This window comes from Silene latifolia, chromosome 8 (assembly GCF_048544455.1).
Source record: "Silene latifolia isolate original U9 population chromosome 8, ASM4854445v1, whole genome shotgun sequence".
Taxonomy (NCBI): domain Eukaryota; kingdom Viridiplantae; phylum Streptophyta; class Magnoliopsida; order Caryophyllales; family Caryophyllaceae; genus Silene; species Silene latifolia.
The window spans coordinates 103,884,016-103,902,299 of record NC_133533.1 but is presented as its reverse complement, the minus strand read 5'-3'; the positions used below and the strand labels follow the sequence as shown (position 1 = coordinate 103,902,299).

The 18,284-nt window shown below is 42.0% G+C and overlaps 1 protein-coding gene across 1 annotated transcript; it reads left to right on the top strand.

The window, feature by feature from the left end:
• The first annotated feature begins 8,513 nt into the window (after positions 1–8,513).
• LOC141595801 (cytochrome P450 71D8-like) lies at positions 8,514–16,575 on the top strand. Its single transcript, XM_074415766.1, has 3 exons — positions 8,514–9,226; positions 15,310–15,643; positions 15,861–16,575. The coding sequence occupies exons 1-3, from the start codon at positions 8,673–8,675 to the stop codon at positions 16,464–16,466; spliced, it is 1,494 nt and encodes a 497-aa protein (XP_074271867.1). The 5' UTR covers positions 8,514–8,672; the 3' UTR covers positions 16,467–16,575.
• The last annotated feature ends 1,709 nt before the right edge of the window (positions 16,576–18,284 follow it).

Genomic DNA, 18,284 nt, shown 5'->3' with positions numbered 1-18,284 from the left:
AACTACAAAGACAAGGATACGGATGATGATGACGACATACCTACAAGAAGAAACTTGGTAAAAGACCGCTACCCGACTCAAGCTATGCTCTCCTAAGGCACAAGAACCTTCAAAGGCTTCCATGGAGGTTATATGGTGAAGGGAAGGGAAAGAGGCGACCTAAGGATCTGAAGAAATGAGGCGGAAATGATATGCGGATTTAACAAAACGCGATTATAAACCCTCGCTGAAAACCCGTTACTCGATCGAGTGGCCCACATACTCGATCGAGTGTCCCCTACTCGATCGAGTATCCAAGCTACTCGATCGAGTAACCTCTACTCTATCGAGTACCACACATAACTCACAACCCAAGGTAACTTTGGCACGCACTTCTAAGGACTATTACCGCTCCCAAGGTCAGTCAACGCTGGTAAAAGGGTCTCTAAAAGGGCGGGTATTACAGTCTTCCCCTCTTAAAAGAACTCCGTCCCCGAAGTTCAACTCACCTATCTCAAAGTACAAGATACGGAAACAAGGCAAAAACACTGTTCCTCCGACATAGGTCACTTCTCCCCGGACATACCCTCCCCCATGTCATCATCATCAACTGTCTAACACTCCATATAGACCGACTCCTACAAAATATTACTTGAAATACCACCTTCACCACACGAACCGGCACAACTAACGATTACCCAACACGCTACGAGGTTACACTTTCAATAGCAACAACCAACAACGCGAAACATGTCACTTTAGCACCACTATGTTACTCAACAATATAATTATATTCCAACACACGACCTCATGACTTCCACTAACAAGTGCAAACAATTATACTTCCATACAAGAGGTGTGACTAAAGTCGTAGAAAACGTTATAAACAAACAACAACATAATTTCAAAATCGGCCTTTTTATTTTGCGACATTACTCTTCCCCTCTAAAAAGGAACTTCGTCCCCGAAGTTCACCACCAAATTACTACATATGTTACTTACTACTTACATCTTGACATATATCCAAACCATATTATTCATTATTGACATTACTCATATTACTCGTACAACCAGTAAACCATAAAGATATATGCAACCATATTCGAATAACTAACCACCGTCAAGAAGGCATGTACATATCATTTGCATTTGTATATATGGAAGGACACACTTCCGGTGAAATATAACTAGTAGACAATACGGATGTAAAATGAATGCAATAAGAACAATTACAACTTCACTATTCGTTGCAAATACGCCTCTAAAAACCAAGCACGACTTCCAACATATGAAATGAACGGTTCAAAAATGTTACTAATTATTAATAACCATGTTAAACACCAAACATGTAATTATATAACCATTAAACAATTTTAATTTTACGAAAAGTTCCTGTAACAGTGCTACTCGATCGAGTATATAGGGTACTCGATCGAGTGCCCGCTACTCGATCGAGTGTCTTGGCTACTCGATCGAGTAGCCCTGAGATCAGAATACCATTTATGTCACACCTGTAGTTACTCGACCGAGTATGGGGTACTCTGTCGAGTACCTACAGGTCAAAATCTTGAAAACTTTCGTCATAACACCACACATATATATATATATATATATATATATATATATATATATATATATATATATATATATATATATATATATATATAATCGTCACATAACGCGAGTCGGGGTGACATCCCGACCCCCAAAATCAATCCTGCAACAAGGTCAAACCAGCAAATCCGGCCTTATGGCCATCTGTACAAATCCAAAATAAAAGTTCTAACTAACAACAACTACCATCATCCAACACCATCGACCATAAACAAGGATAAAGAATAGGAGTATCACTCCTACTGCTGCTGCTGCTCCTCCATCAGCTCATCTCCACCATCATCTCCTCCCGAGGTGCCCGCTCCCGGTGACCCAATACCCGCATCAACCCCTGCTCCAGCTCCAGGACTCACATACAATAGGGTCAAGCCACCAAAAGCAAAGGACTGAGGTGTCTCCCAAGCTGACTGATTCACCCCGTAAGAGTGGAAAACCCCACTATAGTCCCCAACTCCACTCCACCACACCGGATGCGGTCCCTCGGTGCCACTCCCCTGAGCATACGTCATCTCATGCATGTTCTGGAGTGTCAAGGTGGATGACACACTCTCTGCCAAGTAGCTCGAATGCGTCTCCGGGGTGTCGAGGTAGGGGTAACAAGGAAAAGGGTGCTGCTGCGGTGGTGCTGCCGGTCGTGGTCTAGTCTCAGCGGTCCTCTCCCTCACTCGACGGGGTCCTCTCCCCAACCTGGGCCTCTCCTCCACTGCCGCCGCGTTCTCCCCCTTCTTCGGCTCGGGCATCACCTGGAGGATCGTGTCATCAATGAGGTATGTCTGCAACTGTCGAGGTCCATCATCATCCTCCTCCTCCTCATCGGAGTCCACAGCTACTATCACCGGGTCTAACGGCTCTGTCGGTGGGAGGTGCTCAAGAGCCGGAATCTTCATCCAGCTCATGCCCCACACCCTCCAAGCTAGGCTGCCATCAGCTAAAGTTCTCAACCATTTCAGGTCGAGGTAGTAGTCTCGGTCCATAGTAGGCACCGGTATAGCCAGAGGAACATACTCAGAAGAAGCCTCAAAGGAGGCTAGCTTTTCAGCTAGCCGAGTGGCGATAGCACCACAACTCAAGTACCAGGTAGTGGAAGTAGTCATCAAGGCAAGGCTAGCACAGACCATGGTAGGAGCATTAAAGACCACCCTCTCGGTCCGCGCCGGGTTGAGGTAAGACATCAGAAGAAACATCTCATGATTGTTCAGTTTACTAATATCCGGTCTCTCATAAAGGAGGTTCGAAATAGAACGAAGAAAGATCCTCAAGGTAACATATTGAACATCATTAATCAACATGTTGCTTGAGGTGGGAGCTGGCTTTCCGGTAAGACAAGGCATTAGGCGGCAGACACCGCACTCAGAAGGGATCTCACTGATGAAATCCTTGGGAGGCTTGGCCAACCCAAGGTGAGACGCAAAAAGGTCCATAGTCAACAGGAAACTGGTGTTCATCAAACGAAACTCAACAGTTTGTGCAGCTGGCTCGTAATTAAACGAGCTCATAAACTCCAAGGTAAGAAATGGGTAAGAATGCTTCCTCAACCGATACAACCCCATGAATCCTAAAGTCTCAAAGATGTGACGGACATCCGTCACAATTCCCAAGTCAGTAAGAAGTGTGGTATCCACACAACGGGTAGGCCTCATTTTGCGTTTTTGCAACGCCACGAATCGCTCTCTCTGTTTAAAGTTTACAAACACCACCGAAGGGTACTCCGGTACCGCGGGTACTACGGGTCCACTACCTTCCCCAAGCTCGGGTTGTGAAGCCCTCCCCCTCTTACTCTGACGGGTCCCTATGTTTAGTCTCGGCATCTGTTTCAGCATACAATTTAAACAAACTTACATAGGCATGTAAAGCACATAATTCACATAATTGAACTTTGAATACTCAGCTAGGTACACACTTTCACCAACAAATTCCAATTCGGTATACAAATTCAGTTTATAGTAACTCAGACGATCTTTATAGTTGTGAAAAGTTTAGCATGATAAACACAATCTACTCAACCAATTCGGATATCATGGCATGGCTCAAATGCTACCCCATGTAATTACTTGATATCATGTGAGATATTCATATATGTTCATAGCAAGGCAACTTAAAACATGTCATCATCAACCTTCAACATTAGAAGCAATTAACTCAACTAGACTAGTCAGACGGTCTCTACAACTGTAACAAATTGACATATTCATCAACAATTAACATCACCATTATCATATTAACAGCTTAACTCTTGCATATGCATTCATATTTATCACAAAATCTCAATTATAGAAAACGAAATTCAATTTGGGGCACTTTTAAGACGAAATTTTAAGGCAAATTTTAAGGTGAAAATCACCAAAATCCATCTTTCAATATGATATATACAGCATATAGTGCTCAATTTCATCATCTAACATGTAGAAAACAACCAAAAATAAATTTTGATTTTGTAACCCTAGAAAATTCGTCCCAATTTGGCAATTTCTATACTATTTTTGGAGCAATTAATCATTATTAATCATGAAAGGGAAGCATATGAATCACATTACAACAATTAAAAACAATGATTCGCCCATATGAATCGAAATTTCAGTTAATTCTACCATTCTAACAAGTTCAAAGTGATAAAACATGTAAATAAGGAAGAAGTTCATACCTTAATTAGATAGGAAAGTAAAAGAACGAAATTAAACAAAGCAAACAACCCAACTAATCACCACCAACACAAGAAGAGGAGAGTTTTGAGAGAGATTTAGGGCTTAGGGTTCGAATAGAAGGAAAAATGAGAGGAATAAGAAGAAATAAGGGTTTTAAGAAACCCGTAAGAGGCTCTGTACTGTAGCCTACTCGATCGAGTGCCTAGGGTACTCGATCAAGTGCCCTCTACTCGATCGAGTAGGTGCTATTTTGTCGAGTATCTGCAGAAAATTTCCACATCCCGACGTCATAGCTTCCTAACTAGATCGAGTGAGGTCTACTCGGTCTAGTAAGCACTCGCACTCGGTCAAGTAAGGTTGAGTACTCGGTCAGAAATACGAAGTAAATTGAAGATTCCTGCAAAAACAATATCGCGTGTCGATTCCAAACTATGTTCGGAATTCGTCACTAGTTATCATACTCACTCATGTATTACCATTACTACTCAAGCATATCATACCGTCTCATCAGATAAGATTCATGTCATATTACGCTACAACAAATTTACCCAACTCGGTTTACCTGCTTCCGAGTCATTCATATACATAATCACGTCATCATACCATATCTAAACTCGTCTTACCACATTGTTATCAGCTTATTCTCATGTTAATGCAAAACATATATTTAACGATAATTATTCTTCCATATGTCATTCAAAGGTATTACTAACATGTTCCAATTTCAATCATAAGCAAATTATTCTACACAAATTAATCATTACACAGCGGAAACTTTCAACCATAAAACATTGCAGAAACGCATCTCTATTTGTTATTTCTCACATTATAACTCAACATTTTTAACTATCCTCATTATAGCTACAGCAGGACTTATAAACTCATATAGGATTACCATTACTGACAACTTGAAACAAACACCAACATATTCACTTTTCATACTACAGCATACACTTCCACACTTTTCACGCATTCCTATTAAATAAAACCTACATCGCATAAGCGCACTAATTCTATCCAACTTCACCATATACGATCCAAGTGCGACTATCATGCTTATACCAACTTCAACAAGACTCATCCACAGGTAGTCCCAACGAAATTAACATATACATTAGACATATACACGGACTCCACATTCCCATACCCAGTGACTGGCTTAAGTACAATGAGGCCAAGATTTTGAAATGAGGGCGCCTACTCATCCAAAACCTAGCATCAGCTGGGGCACTCATCATACATACACCAGGTTCATTTTATTAGACTCACTACGTTCATTATGTTCATTGGTTACAGGTTCCAAAATCGTCGCTCTGATACCACTTTGTAACACCCCCATATTCAGAGGAGCCTTAACTAGGCCTTCCTTAGCATATGAGGGCATTACCATCTCGGTTGCCCGAGGTAAGTAATCATCAAAAGTCGATAAAAGAACAATTATAGTTATATTACAAGCGTTACAACCAACTTAACAGAACAAAGATACAACTCGTGAGCTACACACTATCTATATCGAAACTCGTGAGAACTCCTCCCGCCAGGACTCCAGCTATCAACAACATCAACACCTGCTAAGACCGACTGCTCACCATAAGGGATCACGGCAGACACATAGAAACAACAAGACAACCACACAAGGTCAGTACTGAGATAAGACATGACAGAACCAACAACATCTATCAACACAACACAACACAATCAGTCACACACACAATCACACCCACTCCAACCAATCTCCGTCACCGACTGTCCACTGGACCAGCCCTGCCAGTGGGGGACCGCAGCCGTACCCACCAAATCCCCGCTCATCCTACCGAGCGATAACCCTGTCCCATTAATGTGCACATCCCCTCCCGTGGCGGGTTCCACGGAGGGCGAAACTAGGGCGTGAAGCCACTCCCGCAAGTGACTCCACTCAGCCGAGGGCGTACCTCGAGAACCAGAGACAAACAATCACAGATAGCTGTAATACACAACAACCAACAAACTGTATATACCAACCGACTACTGCATATACGCTGCCACACAAACACAACCACAATCCAACAACCACGACACGACGACCGACACACTAGACTATCCACAGAAACTGAGTAGGCGAACCTACCTTTAAGCAACTGCAACCACTCCATGCCAACATACGAAATATCCAGCAATCAAGCAACACTTATATCCACAGCACAATCATCTATCACTACCAAGCAAACCTTAACTGCAAAGACAAGGATACGGATGATGATGACGACATACCTACAAGAAGAAACCTGGCAAAAGACCGCTACCCGACTCAAGCTATGCTCTCCTAAGGCACAAGAACCTTCAAAGGCTTCCATGGAGGTTATATGGTGAAGGGAAGGGAAAGAGGCGAGCTAAGGATCTGAAGAAATGAGGCGGAAATGATATGCGGATTTAACAAAACGCGATTATAAACCCTCGCTGAAAACCCGTTACTCGATCGAGTAGCCCACATACTCGATCGAGTGTCCCCTACTCGATCGAGTATCCAAGCTACTCGATCGAGTAACCTCTACTCTATCGAGTACCACACATAACTCACAACCCAAGGTAACTTTGGCACGCACTTCTAAGGACTATTACCGCTCCCAAGGTCAGTCAACGCTGGTCAAAGGGTCTCTAAAAGGGCGGGTATTACAGACGCGTTTGCTTGATTTAGTTGGGGGTAGTTAGTAGACCCGACAATTGGCCTGACCTTAATGACGCTGCTTAAATAACCGGCTAACACCCGAACTCCAGGCCTGGGCTTCACCCGAACCGGAATTGGCTCGACCCAATATTACTCAACCCGAATAAAAGTTTATTGTTTCACACTGATTATCATTCATAAATAATTTGATAATAGTTGACCCGAAAATGACCCGTCGAACCCAAAATGACCAGTCCCGAACTCTTGTAGACCAGAAACTAACTTGACCCGAACCTGGTCCAATTGACCCGTTTGCTAGGTCTATTAGTTAGACCTAGCAAAAATGAGTAGGCCCGAATAACCCGACACTCGAATCTAAGACCCGAGCATAACCCGAACTCGAAATGACTTGATCTGAATATTTATTGTTGTACTCCGATTAGAGGTGATAAACGGGTCAATCAGATCAGTTTTAGTTCGGGTTCTTTCGAATCGGGTTCTTTCCGTTTATCTTTTATTTTTCGATTTCAGTTCGGTTCAACTCAGGTTGGATTCAGTTTTCACTTTTAATCGGTTGTAGATATTTCAGATCGGTTCAGATTCAAGTTGGGTCAATATCGGTGCAAATAAAGTTCGAGTCGGGTTAATATCAGAGCAGATGAGATTCGAGTCAGGTCATAATCGGAACGGATGTCAAGGGATTAGGTCTTTATTCAAAACATTGGATATATACGAATAATTTATTTTTAAAAAGTAATAAATAATGTTTTTTTTGTATAACTACGATATAATATTAATTCATTGACGTCAAATGGGTGACACTCATGTACAAAAAGACAGCCTAGATGTGACGCCTGGGTACATTCGGGACATTTCGGGTTTCAATGTTGGGTTTCTGTCATCAATGTATGGTCGGTTTATGTATATATCGGTTCGGTTTAAAACAATTCATGTAGAAACAGTTCAGGTTCATTCGATTTTGGGTCTATTTCGGATATTACAAATTCGGTTCAATTTCGAATCAATTCAGGTCGATTCAGGTTTCGGGGTGAAGTTCAGTTATACCTTTCGGGTGTATGGTCAGGTGTCGATTCAGGTATTTTCGATCGATTTTTTGGGTTCGGTATACTTTTGCCAGGTCTAACTCCAATCATTATCCATAAATAACTTGATAGTAGCTCACCTGAACACGAAATGACTGGCCTGCCCCGAACTCTTGCGAAATTGGTCATTTTTTCTTTTAATTTCCCAAGGGGCGGGTCGGGCTCTCCTGACCAGGCTTGTGAGTGGGGAGGGTCGGGCTCAGCCGGGTTGGGCTGTGGGAGATCTTACCAAGGCCAGGCACGTGTTCTGCATTAAGCCGGTTTTTGGGCGAGCCAGGCTGGCGGGCCTTACCAATTTTATTTTTTTTCTCTAAAATGGCCGGCCGGGCTGGAAATTTAGAACCCGGCCTGGTCCGAATATGGGCCAGGTCTACTAACGGGCTGGTCGGGCCGAGCCAAGGCCGGTTCAGGCCGTGCTGACCCGTTACTTTGGCCAGCTCTAGGCATAGTAAACAATCCGAGACTCCATTATTTATAGTTTAGACCATCATATTATTTGTCTGATACCGGACACATGTTCCAGAACCAGAAGTTATATTTTATGATAAGTTGACGACGGAGATAACTGGGGTACCCAGATAACTGTGTAGCACTTTGCACTATATACAACATTATAATTGAGCGTTCATAAAACATTTACCAAAAAACAACTCACAAGAACACTATTTGATTATAATCTGCAACCTAATCATGGATCTAACTTCTTGCTTATTTTCACTAATCCTCTTCTCCTTCACCATTTTAACCCTACACAAATTACTATCCAAACCAACACAAAAGTTACCTCCAGGACCTCCAAAGTTACCCCTAGTAGGAAACCTCCAACAACTAGCGGCGAAAAACGTTCTTCCACACCATCGGCTAGCTCAGCTGGCAAAGTCATACGGGCCAATTATGATGCTACAACTAGGGCAAGTCCCGACCCTCATCATTTCCTCGGCCCATTTGGCTAAGGAAGTACTCAAGACACATGATGCCGTGCTATGTAGCAAACCCATACTGATGGTGCCTAAAGTTTTGTATTATGATTCTTCCGACATTGCCCTTGCCCCCTACGGGGAGTACTGGCGACAAGTACGTAAGATCGCTACGCTTGAGCTCTTTACGACAAAACGAGTGAGTTCGTTTCGGTCTATTAGAGATGAGGAGGTTGCTGATTTTGTCAATGACATTGCTACTCAAGCTGGATCAGTGGTTAATCTTAGTGAAAAAATATTTGCCCTCATGTTTGATATTACCTCAAGGTACTTCATCTTTGCTCTCATTACTCTCATATTATACTTAATACGGTTTTTTATATACAGTAATATTTATATGAAATTGAAAGGTGTGATTAAAATAATTTTATAAGAAATAATGTTGATATTATAGGGTCATTATTAATTTATTTCATTATCATTGTGAGACCATTAGTTTTTGGAAGGCCGAACCCTGTCACCGACGCGCAAATATTGTTTTATATAGTGTCAATCAAGGTAATGTTTGTAATAGGTATTTTAATCAAAGATAAATAAATGATTGAGATGAAGAGCCGGTGATAACGACGTGTTTCACCGAATGTACTGAAACTTTCTCAAATATGACATCATACAATCAATTAACTCAACAAGAACAACTTTGATAAAAATATTTAAACTAGACATCAATAGACTTGTTTATAGAAGTCTGTAGTATGCATAAATCCAAGTTAGTTCACATGCAAATAAAATGAGATTGGTCGTATATAGCATGAAAATTGTCAATTATATAAAGATATAGTATCCTATAAAATAAAGAGAAGTGTTAGGGCGACACCGGGACACCAAAGTAAAATAATATATTAAAATAACTAATAAAAAATTATTTTTAAACTTTTAATGTAAAATGCAAAGGGCACAACCGTACATTACCATTTAACAATCCATGTTCTATCGTTCCGGCGTCATTTGTCAGCAACAATGTAGCCGTCACACTAATAAATACTTTTCAAATGTAGAATATAATCCAACAAATGTTTAGCGAAGAACTATATTACTCTTATTTGGAAAATCAACCCAAAATGCTCACTTTTGTGTATGATGAATTTCAACCTTCAAGAACAACGTGGCATTCTATTGCATTCTATTGTACCTTTGTTTTGGCTGCAAATGACATTCATATACATCCATTGGTGTGAAATCTTGACAGTTTGTGCATAAACGTGTATCCTCTCCCGACCGGCGTTTCTCGTGGCTTTCGTAGTTTTAGGTTAATTTTGTATCCACAAACTAATTACATTTCCACTTTTACCCCTAATTAATGAATAAATCTGTTTTTTTAGAAATATTTAGAAATTAAAATTATAGATTTTTTTTACTGAAATACCCTCGATGTTACTGAATTTGGTTAACACCAGATGTCGCTATCTCATTTTCCTAAAATAAATTATCCTTACATTTTTGTGTTAATTTCCTTTTATTTCATTTTACGTTAGTATTATTAGAGAACAACCTACGTAATATTCTTATTCCATATCTTGTATATTCTGTAGTCAAAGGTTGTTATTAGTTACCTCCTTATTAGCTTCCTTTAGGTAGTCAACTCCTTGTTTATAGGCAACTACTAACCTATCCTGTACTATATATTGATAACTTTCCTTCACTGTAATTTAACACATTCAATATAATCATTTTACATTCTCTACATGGTATCAGGAGAACGGTTCGATATCCGTCTCAAACCTATCATACCCTAAATCGTGCTTCCTTGACTCTCTTCACCAATGTCAGGACACACCATCCCAAACAATTCCGAGCCCTCCAAACCTCTGGTGCTCGTAAACATTCACGCCATCACGAAGTTTGATGGATCAAATTATCCGCAATGGCGTCTTCAGTTTGAAGCCCTGTTGCAAGGATATGGTCTCTCAAGCTTTATTGATGGCAGCACCCCTCCGCCCCAATTCTTGGAAGAAAAAGATAAACCACCAGTTTCCAACCCAGCGTACCAAACTTGGTTTCGGCAAGATCGACTTCTCTTTAGTGCCGTGGCAAGCACACTCGCTCCCTCCGTCAGTCCTATCCTCAACCGGCTGGCCACTACCAAAGACGCGTGGGATGCTCTCGCTGCATCTTACGCACGTCCCTCTCGTGGTCACATAAAACAGCTCCGTCACAAACTTAAAACCATTACCAAAGGAACATCCTCAATTACCGAATACACCAACAAAATCAAAGCTACTGTTGACGAACTTGCACTCCTCGGTCATATCCTATCTCAAGAAGACATTACTGACCAAATCATTGACGGCTTGCCCTCGACATATCAATCCGTCATTGATGCGGTCAATGCTCGTGATTCTCCCATCTCTTTCTCAGAATTTCATGAGAAATTGATTCGTCAGGAACTCATCATCCAGCAAACCGAGACCACCCAAACCAACACCTTCACCCCTATGGCCCACCCCACCTATACACGACATTCCGCTGCTCCCCACCACTCCCACAACCGTGCCCATCCTACCCCTCCGCCATCTGATGCCACCAACCAAAACCCAAAAAATCCCTTTCGTGGCAAATGTCAATGGTGCCATGTTCAGGGACATACCTTGTTCTATTGCCCCATATTCAAAGCACTGTATCCCGACATTCGTGTCCCTCCGTATACCCGCACACCCTCTACTCCCACCACCGGTTCTGCCCAAGCTCACCCCACAACCCTTACCCCTCAACCTCAGCCCGTCCCCTCTCCATGGCTTATTGACAGTGGTGCATCGCACCATGTCACAGCTGACCTCGCCAATCTTTCTCTCCACTACCCATATGATGGCACTGATGAGATAGTTATCGGTGATGGTTCGGCTCTTCCCATCTCCAACGCTGGTTCAGTTTCTTTACCCTACTCATCAAATTCTGTTTTACATTTAAAAAACGTTTTACATGTCCCTCAAATGCATAAAAACATTATTTCCGTCTCACAATTTTGCGCCGATAACAATGTTTGTATTGACTTCACCTCTACTTCTTTTGTTGTGAAGGCATGTGATTCCGGCGCTACCCTCTTCACCGGCCCAGCTAAAGACGGTGTCTACTATTGGCCCACGTCGTTGTTTCCGCAAGTCCACACTGTGTCCACCCAACACGCAGACCTTCATCATCGATTTGGTCATCCACATGCTGTAGTTTTTAATCAAATTGTCTCTCAATTAAATATTAAGTCTTCCCATTTGAATAATAATAATTGCAATGCATGCTCAATTTACAAATCTCACAAATTGCCTTTTACTGTTTCCTCGCTTACCACTCAATTTCCTCTCGAAGTAGTCTTCAGCGACTTATGGACATCACCTGTTCTTTCATTCGATAATTACAAATACTACGTAATTTTTGTTGACCATTACACGAAATTTACGTGGTTGTTTCCGTTAAAGAAAAAATCCGACACACATCGCGTATTTTTAAATTTTAAAGCTTTTGTGGAGAAACAATTCTCCCGCCCATTACTTACTCTCTACTCCGACAACGGTGGTGAGTTCGACAAACTAAAACCCGACCTCGCTACTGCCGGAGTACAACACCTCACCTCACCCCCACACACCCCTGAACACAATGGCTTTGCGGAACGCCGACACCGTCATATAGTGGACACCGGTCTAGCTCTTCTATCCCACGCCTCTATGCCCATCTCATACTGGTCTCTCGCCTTTCAAACAGCGGTCTATCTCATAAACCGCATGCCCACCTCGACACTCAATCACCAATCTCCCTACCATCGACTCTTCCATGTCCAACCTAAATACTACAATCTCCATAATTTTGGTAGCCTATGTTACCCTTGGCTCCGCCCCTACACCCACCACAAACTCGACCCTCGCTCCATTGCTTGTTTATTTGTTGGTTACTCACCCACTCAGCATGCCTACATGTGTCTTGATCCCCTAACAAATCGAATTTATGTCTCTCGACATGTTCGTTTTGTGGAAAACACTTACCCCTTCGCGAAAAAACCCACATCCGCCTCTCTTCCTACCTCCACCTCTTGGTGTCAACTCGCCCTTCCCCTGCTCTCCTATTCCCAACCCCCTGTAACCCCGACCCCAAATACTTCCCCATCACTCAATTCACCCTCCACTCCTCTGTCTGATCCCGCACCCACCCCAAACCAGACCCAAACTCCCTCCACTACCTCATCCTCGCCTGAAACCCAACCTACCCCCACTGTACCGCAACCTGACCCCGAACCTCAACCGCAACTGCCCCCACCTCCTACTCATCACCATGCCACAAGAGCCTCCCACAACATCTACAAACCCATTGATAAACTTAACCTCAATGCACAACTTCAACCCACTGAACCAAAGACCACGAAACAAGCTCTCCTAAACCCGACATGGCGCGCTGCCATGGAAACCCAATTCAACGCCCTCCAGGCCAACCAAACTTGGGAACTCGTCCCTCCTTCCCCCGACCAAAATATCGTGGGTTGTAAATGGATATTTCGCACCAAATACAACCCCGATGGTACTATACACAAGCACAAGGCTCGCCTTGTCGCCAAAGGTTTCCACCAAAGACCCGGGTTAGACTACAATGAAACCTTTAGTCCAGTTATAAAGCCTGCCACGGTTCGCTTATTGTTGTGTCTTGCTGTCACTAAGAACTGGTCGCTGCGTCAACTGGATATCAATGATGCCTTCCTTCAAGGCAATTTGACTGATTCGGTCTACATGGCCCAACCTCCGGGCTTTGTTGATCCCCAACGTCCAACTCATGTTTGTCATCTTAAGAAAGCCCTATACGGTCTAAAACAGGCCCCTCGGGCTTGGTATACCGAGCTACGCTCTTATTTACTTGACACGGGTTTTCGAAATTCGGTCTCGGACACCTCTCTGTTTATTCTTAATGCTACTCACGATTTGTTTGTTCTTGTGTACGTTGACGACATAATTGTGACAGGTGCTTGCTCCTTGAAAGTTGATTCCTTCATTAAAGCTCTTGCTCACAAATTCTCTCTTAAGGACCTTGGTCCCCTTGCCTACTTCCTGGATGTCGAAGTACAGCCGTGTGCCAAAGGACTCTTCCTCACTCAACACAAGTACACCACTGACCTCCTCACCCGTGCGAAAATGATTGATGCAAAGCCATGTTCCACTCCTATGGACTCCTCGGTCAAGCTAAGTCTTCGTGATGGTGCTCCTTTCGAAAATCAAACGGAATTTCGTGCCCTTGTGGGCAGCCTTCAATATCTTTCTTTAACGCGCCCCGATATTGCCTTTGCCGTGGGAAAGTTATCTCAGTTTATGCACCAACCTACTATGACTCACTGGTCCGCATTAAAACGCTTACTTCGATATCTTGCTCGCACAGTTTCACATGGCATCACCATTCATCGTGATACTCCTCTTCGTCTGCACGCATATAGCCTACACGCCTATTCCGATTCCGACTGGGCAGGAAATCCCGATGACCTTACATCCACAGGGGCATACGTGGTTTACCTCGGCCGCACTCCTATCTCTTGGAGCTCCAAGAAACACAAAACAGTTGCTCGGTCTTCCACTGAAGCCGAGTATCGTTCGATTGCTAATGCGATGGCTGAGCTAACTTGGCTTGGTTATCTACTTACGGAGCTTCATATTGTCCTTCCCTCGACCCCAGCTATTTATTGTGACAATCTTGGTGCAACTAACCTTAGTGACAACCCCGTGTTTCACTCCCGAATGAAGCATGTTGCCCTTGATTACCATTTCATCCGAGAGAAGGTCCAAGCTGGTCTTATGCGTGTTGTTCCCATAGCCAACGATGATCAGCTTGCCGATGCTCTTACCAAACCTCTATCCCGGTCTCGCTTTAATATGCTTATGTCCAAGATCGGTCTTTAGTCCCGGCCGTCCGTCTTGCGGGGGGATATTAGAGAACAACCTACGTAATATTCTTATTCCATATCTTGTATATTCTGTAGTCAAAGGTTGTTATTAGTTACCTCCTTATTAGCTTCCTTTAGGTAGTCAACTCCTTGTTTATAGGCAACTACTAACCTATCCTGTACTATATATTGATAACTTTCCTTCACTGTAATTTAACACATTCAATATAATCATTTTACATTCTCTACAAGTATGACACAAATACATATGTTTTATGTAAGACAATCTTATATAAGTACACGGTAGAACGAGCTTATTAATATATACTATAATAGCTAACACTAATTTGGCATGATTTCCTTGTTACTCCGTATTTGGATTTATTTTATAAAATAATTGTGTAATACCATATTTCACACTAATTCTTATTGGGATATGTATACTTGTGTTATTATATACTCGTATTTTAATTAATAATTGTAGTTATGTGTAATTGTGCATTAGGATAACAATGAATAGAAAAGGAAAAGAGCAAGAAGAGTTCAGAAAATTAGCAAAAGACATAACTGCCCTTTGCTCCGGCTTCTCTATCGGAGACCTTTACCCGTCGGTCCAATTCATATATTCATTGACGGGAATGAAACGAAGATTGTTAGAGATTGTGAAGAGGTCTGACCAGATAATGGACCCTATTATTAAGGACCATATGTCTATACAAAGGCAGGATCAAAATGCGGACTATGACATGGTCGATGTTTTATTGAGATTTCACAAGGATAATCCTCGTCGTACAACTGACTTCGCACTTTCGACTGATAACATCAAAGCGATTATTTTGGTTTGTTTATTCTCGCCTTTTTTATTAATAGATATGATAAAAACAACCGTATAAACACTTGATTCATCTTACTTGTAATGTTAGAATTTATAAAACACGATCCAATACGACCTGACTCATGTTAACTTATCACCCTAGTCATAATCAACCCAAGTGACCTAGTTGTCAATGAGAACTCTTATGCATATAGTCTAATTTTGCAAACATATATGGGCAGGAGTTGTTTGCTGCTGGAAGTGAAACAGGGTCAACGATAATAGAATGGACCATCTCCGAACTGTTGAAGAATCCAAGAACAATGAAGAAGGCACAGGATGAAGTGAGGCAAATATATAAAGGAAACGAACTCATCGATGAGACAACAATGGAGGAGCTCAAATACATAAAACTTGTACTTAAAGAAACCTTGAGGCTTCATCCTCCTTCTCCTTTGCTCCTTAGAGAGTCCATGGAGAACTGCCAAATCCATGGTTATGATATTCCACGTAATACTCGAATGTTTATTAACGTATGGGGCATTGGAAGAGACACTGAATGTTGGGAAGACGCGGAACAATTTATTCCTGAAAGATTTGAAAACTCGTCAGTTGATTTCAAAGGAAACGATTTTGAGCTAATTCCATTTGGTGCTGGGAGACGGATATGCCCGGGTATGGCACTAGGGTTAGCTAATGTTGAGCTTGCACTTGCAAAGTTGATCTACCATTTTGATTGGAAGCTCCCTAATGAAATGAAGCCCGAAGAACTAAACATGGAAGAAACTTTTGGGATTGTAGCTAGTAGGAAAAATGAGTTGCTTGTGATCCCCATTCCTTTTAAATGAGGTCTTTTATTCAATGTAATTTGATACTCCCTTTGTTTGTCGTTTTTCATTTTTTGGTGTCTCAATCAATTGTTGTCCTTTTTATTTTAAGGATGAACTTGATATGCAATTTGATCATTCACACCCAATTTATTCCACTTGTCATTTAGGGGGCGTTTGGTTGAGGGTCTATAAGAAAGAGAAAGGGAAACAAAGTTATTGATTCCCTTTGTTGGTGTTTGTTTGACACAAACAAAGAGAATGCAATTCCCTTCCTTACCTCTCAATCCATCTAATTCCTTACCCCCCCCCCCCCTCAAGGTATGAGATTTCATTAACCTCGTTATCCTTCAACCACCTTATTTACCTACCACCACACTTACGACTCCCACCACACCCGTCACCAATAAGACGCCACCGTCACCACCACCAAAACCACCACCACCACAGCCACCCCACATAAACCACCACCACCGCCACAAACCACCATGACGCCACCACCACCATCACAACCACTACAGCCACCCCACTACCACCACCACGCCGCCACCACCACCACAACCACCGTACCTAAACCACAACCAAAAACCTCCGCCACAACCACCCCACCCCACATAAACCACCACCGCAACACCACCTCCATAACCACCATGACGCCATCATCACCACCACCACAGCCACCCCACTACCGCCACGCCACCACCATCACCACCACTACCACCCCACCTAAACTACCACCTGTACACCAAAACAAACCACAAACCACCACACTTCATTTTCTTGATGTAACCAAACAACTAGTTAAGTTTTAGGTAATCACTTACCTTTCCCTCTCTTACCCTTTCTAATTTCCTTTCCCTTTCCCTTTCTCTAACCAAACGCCCCCTTAGTGTTAGCAAATATCACGCTGGCAGAATCAAGCAATTACCAAATCTGCGTGATCAAGCCGTTGCACATTATACGCCATATCTGATATTTTGAGCAATTCCACAAAGCTTCCGCATATACACGATATTTAGCCGTTAATATTATTCTTTACTGTAAATACATATATCTCATTCTTTGTATAAATACCAAACCAAGTAAAGATGCAAAACACAATTGTAATTTCCTTTCTCTAATAATTCAATGAAATCAATCACTCAATCGTTTATCATTTAGTAATTGGCCCCCTTCCTTTTCATTGATCTTTATACCAAAACTAAAGGACAACAATTGACCGGGACGGAGGAAGTATGATTCATTGTTCTTTATTCATTTTCAAGAAAAATAAGAAATGAATGAAATGTGGTGGTGCTTCAGTATAAATCTTAATTTCACGAGCAATAAAAACATGCGAAAATTACTACAAGATCTTCAACAAACACACCCGCATAGCAGATTTTATCAGGCCAATCAACATAGACTACAAATGCCTATACAACACTAGATCACAACGACCGGCTTTCCATTAAATTGAAAAATAAATCTCATACGGAGTATAACTTAAAAAGTTCCCGAATATATATTCAATTAACGATTTCAAGCACGAAGCTAGGTGATGATTCGAGCATTAATTTTTGCTCTTTTCATCACTTTTCTTCCTGTTTTGGATGAAAGAGTATGTGAAAAGATGATTATATTGATTAACAAGGCAAAGTATCTATTCAAGAGGAATAGACACAAACTATGAAACCCTAGCTACGAGATACAGTGAATACAAAGATTACAAAGGATTAAATATAATACAAAAGATATACGCAATATACACAGAATTATTCCTTATTAACATGCACCCGCAAGCTGGACGCACCACATGAAAGACCAAGCTTGAGAATTAACATGTCAAAGCAAGATCGG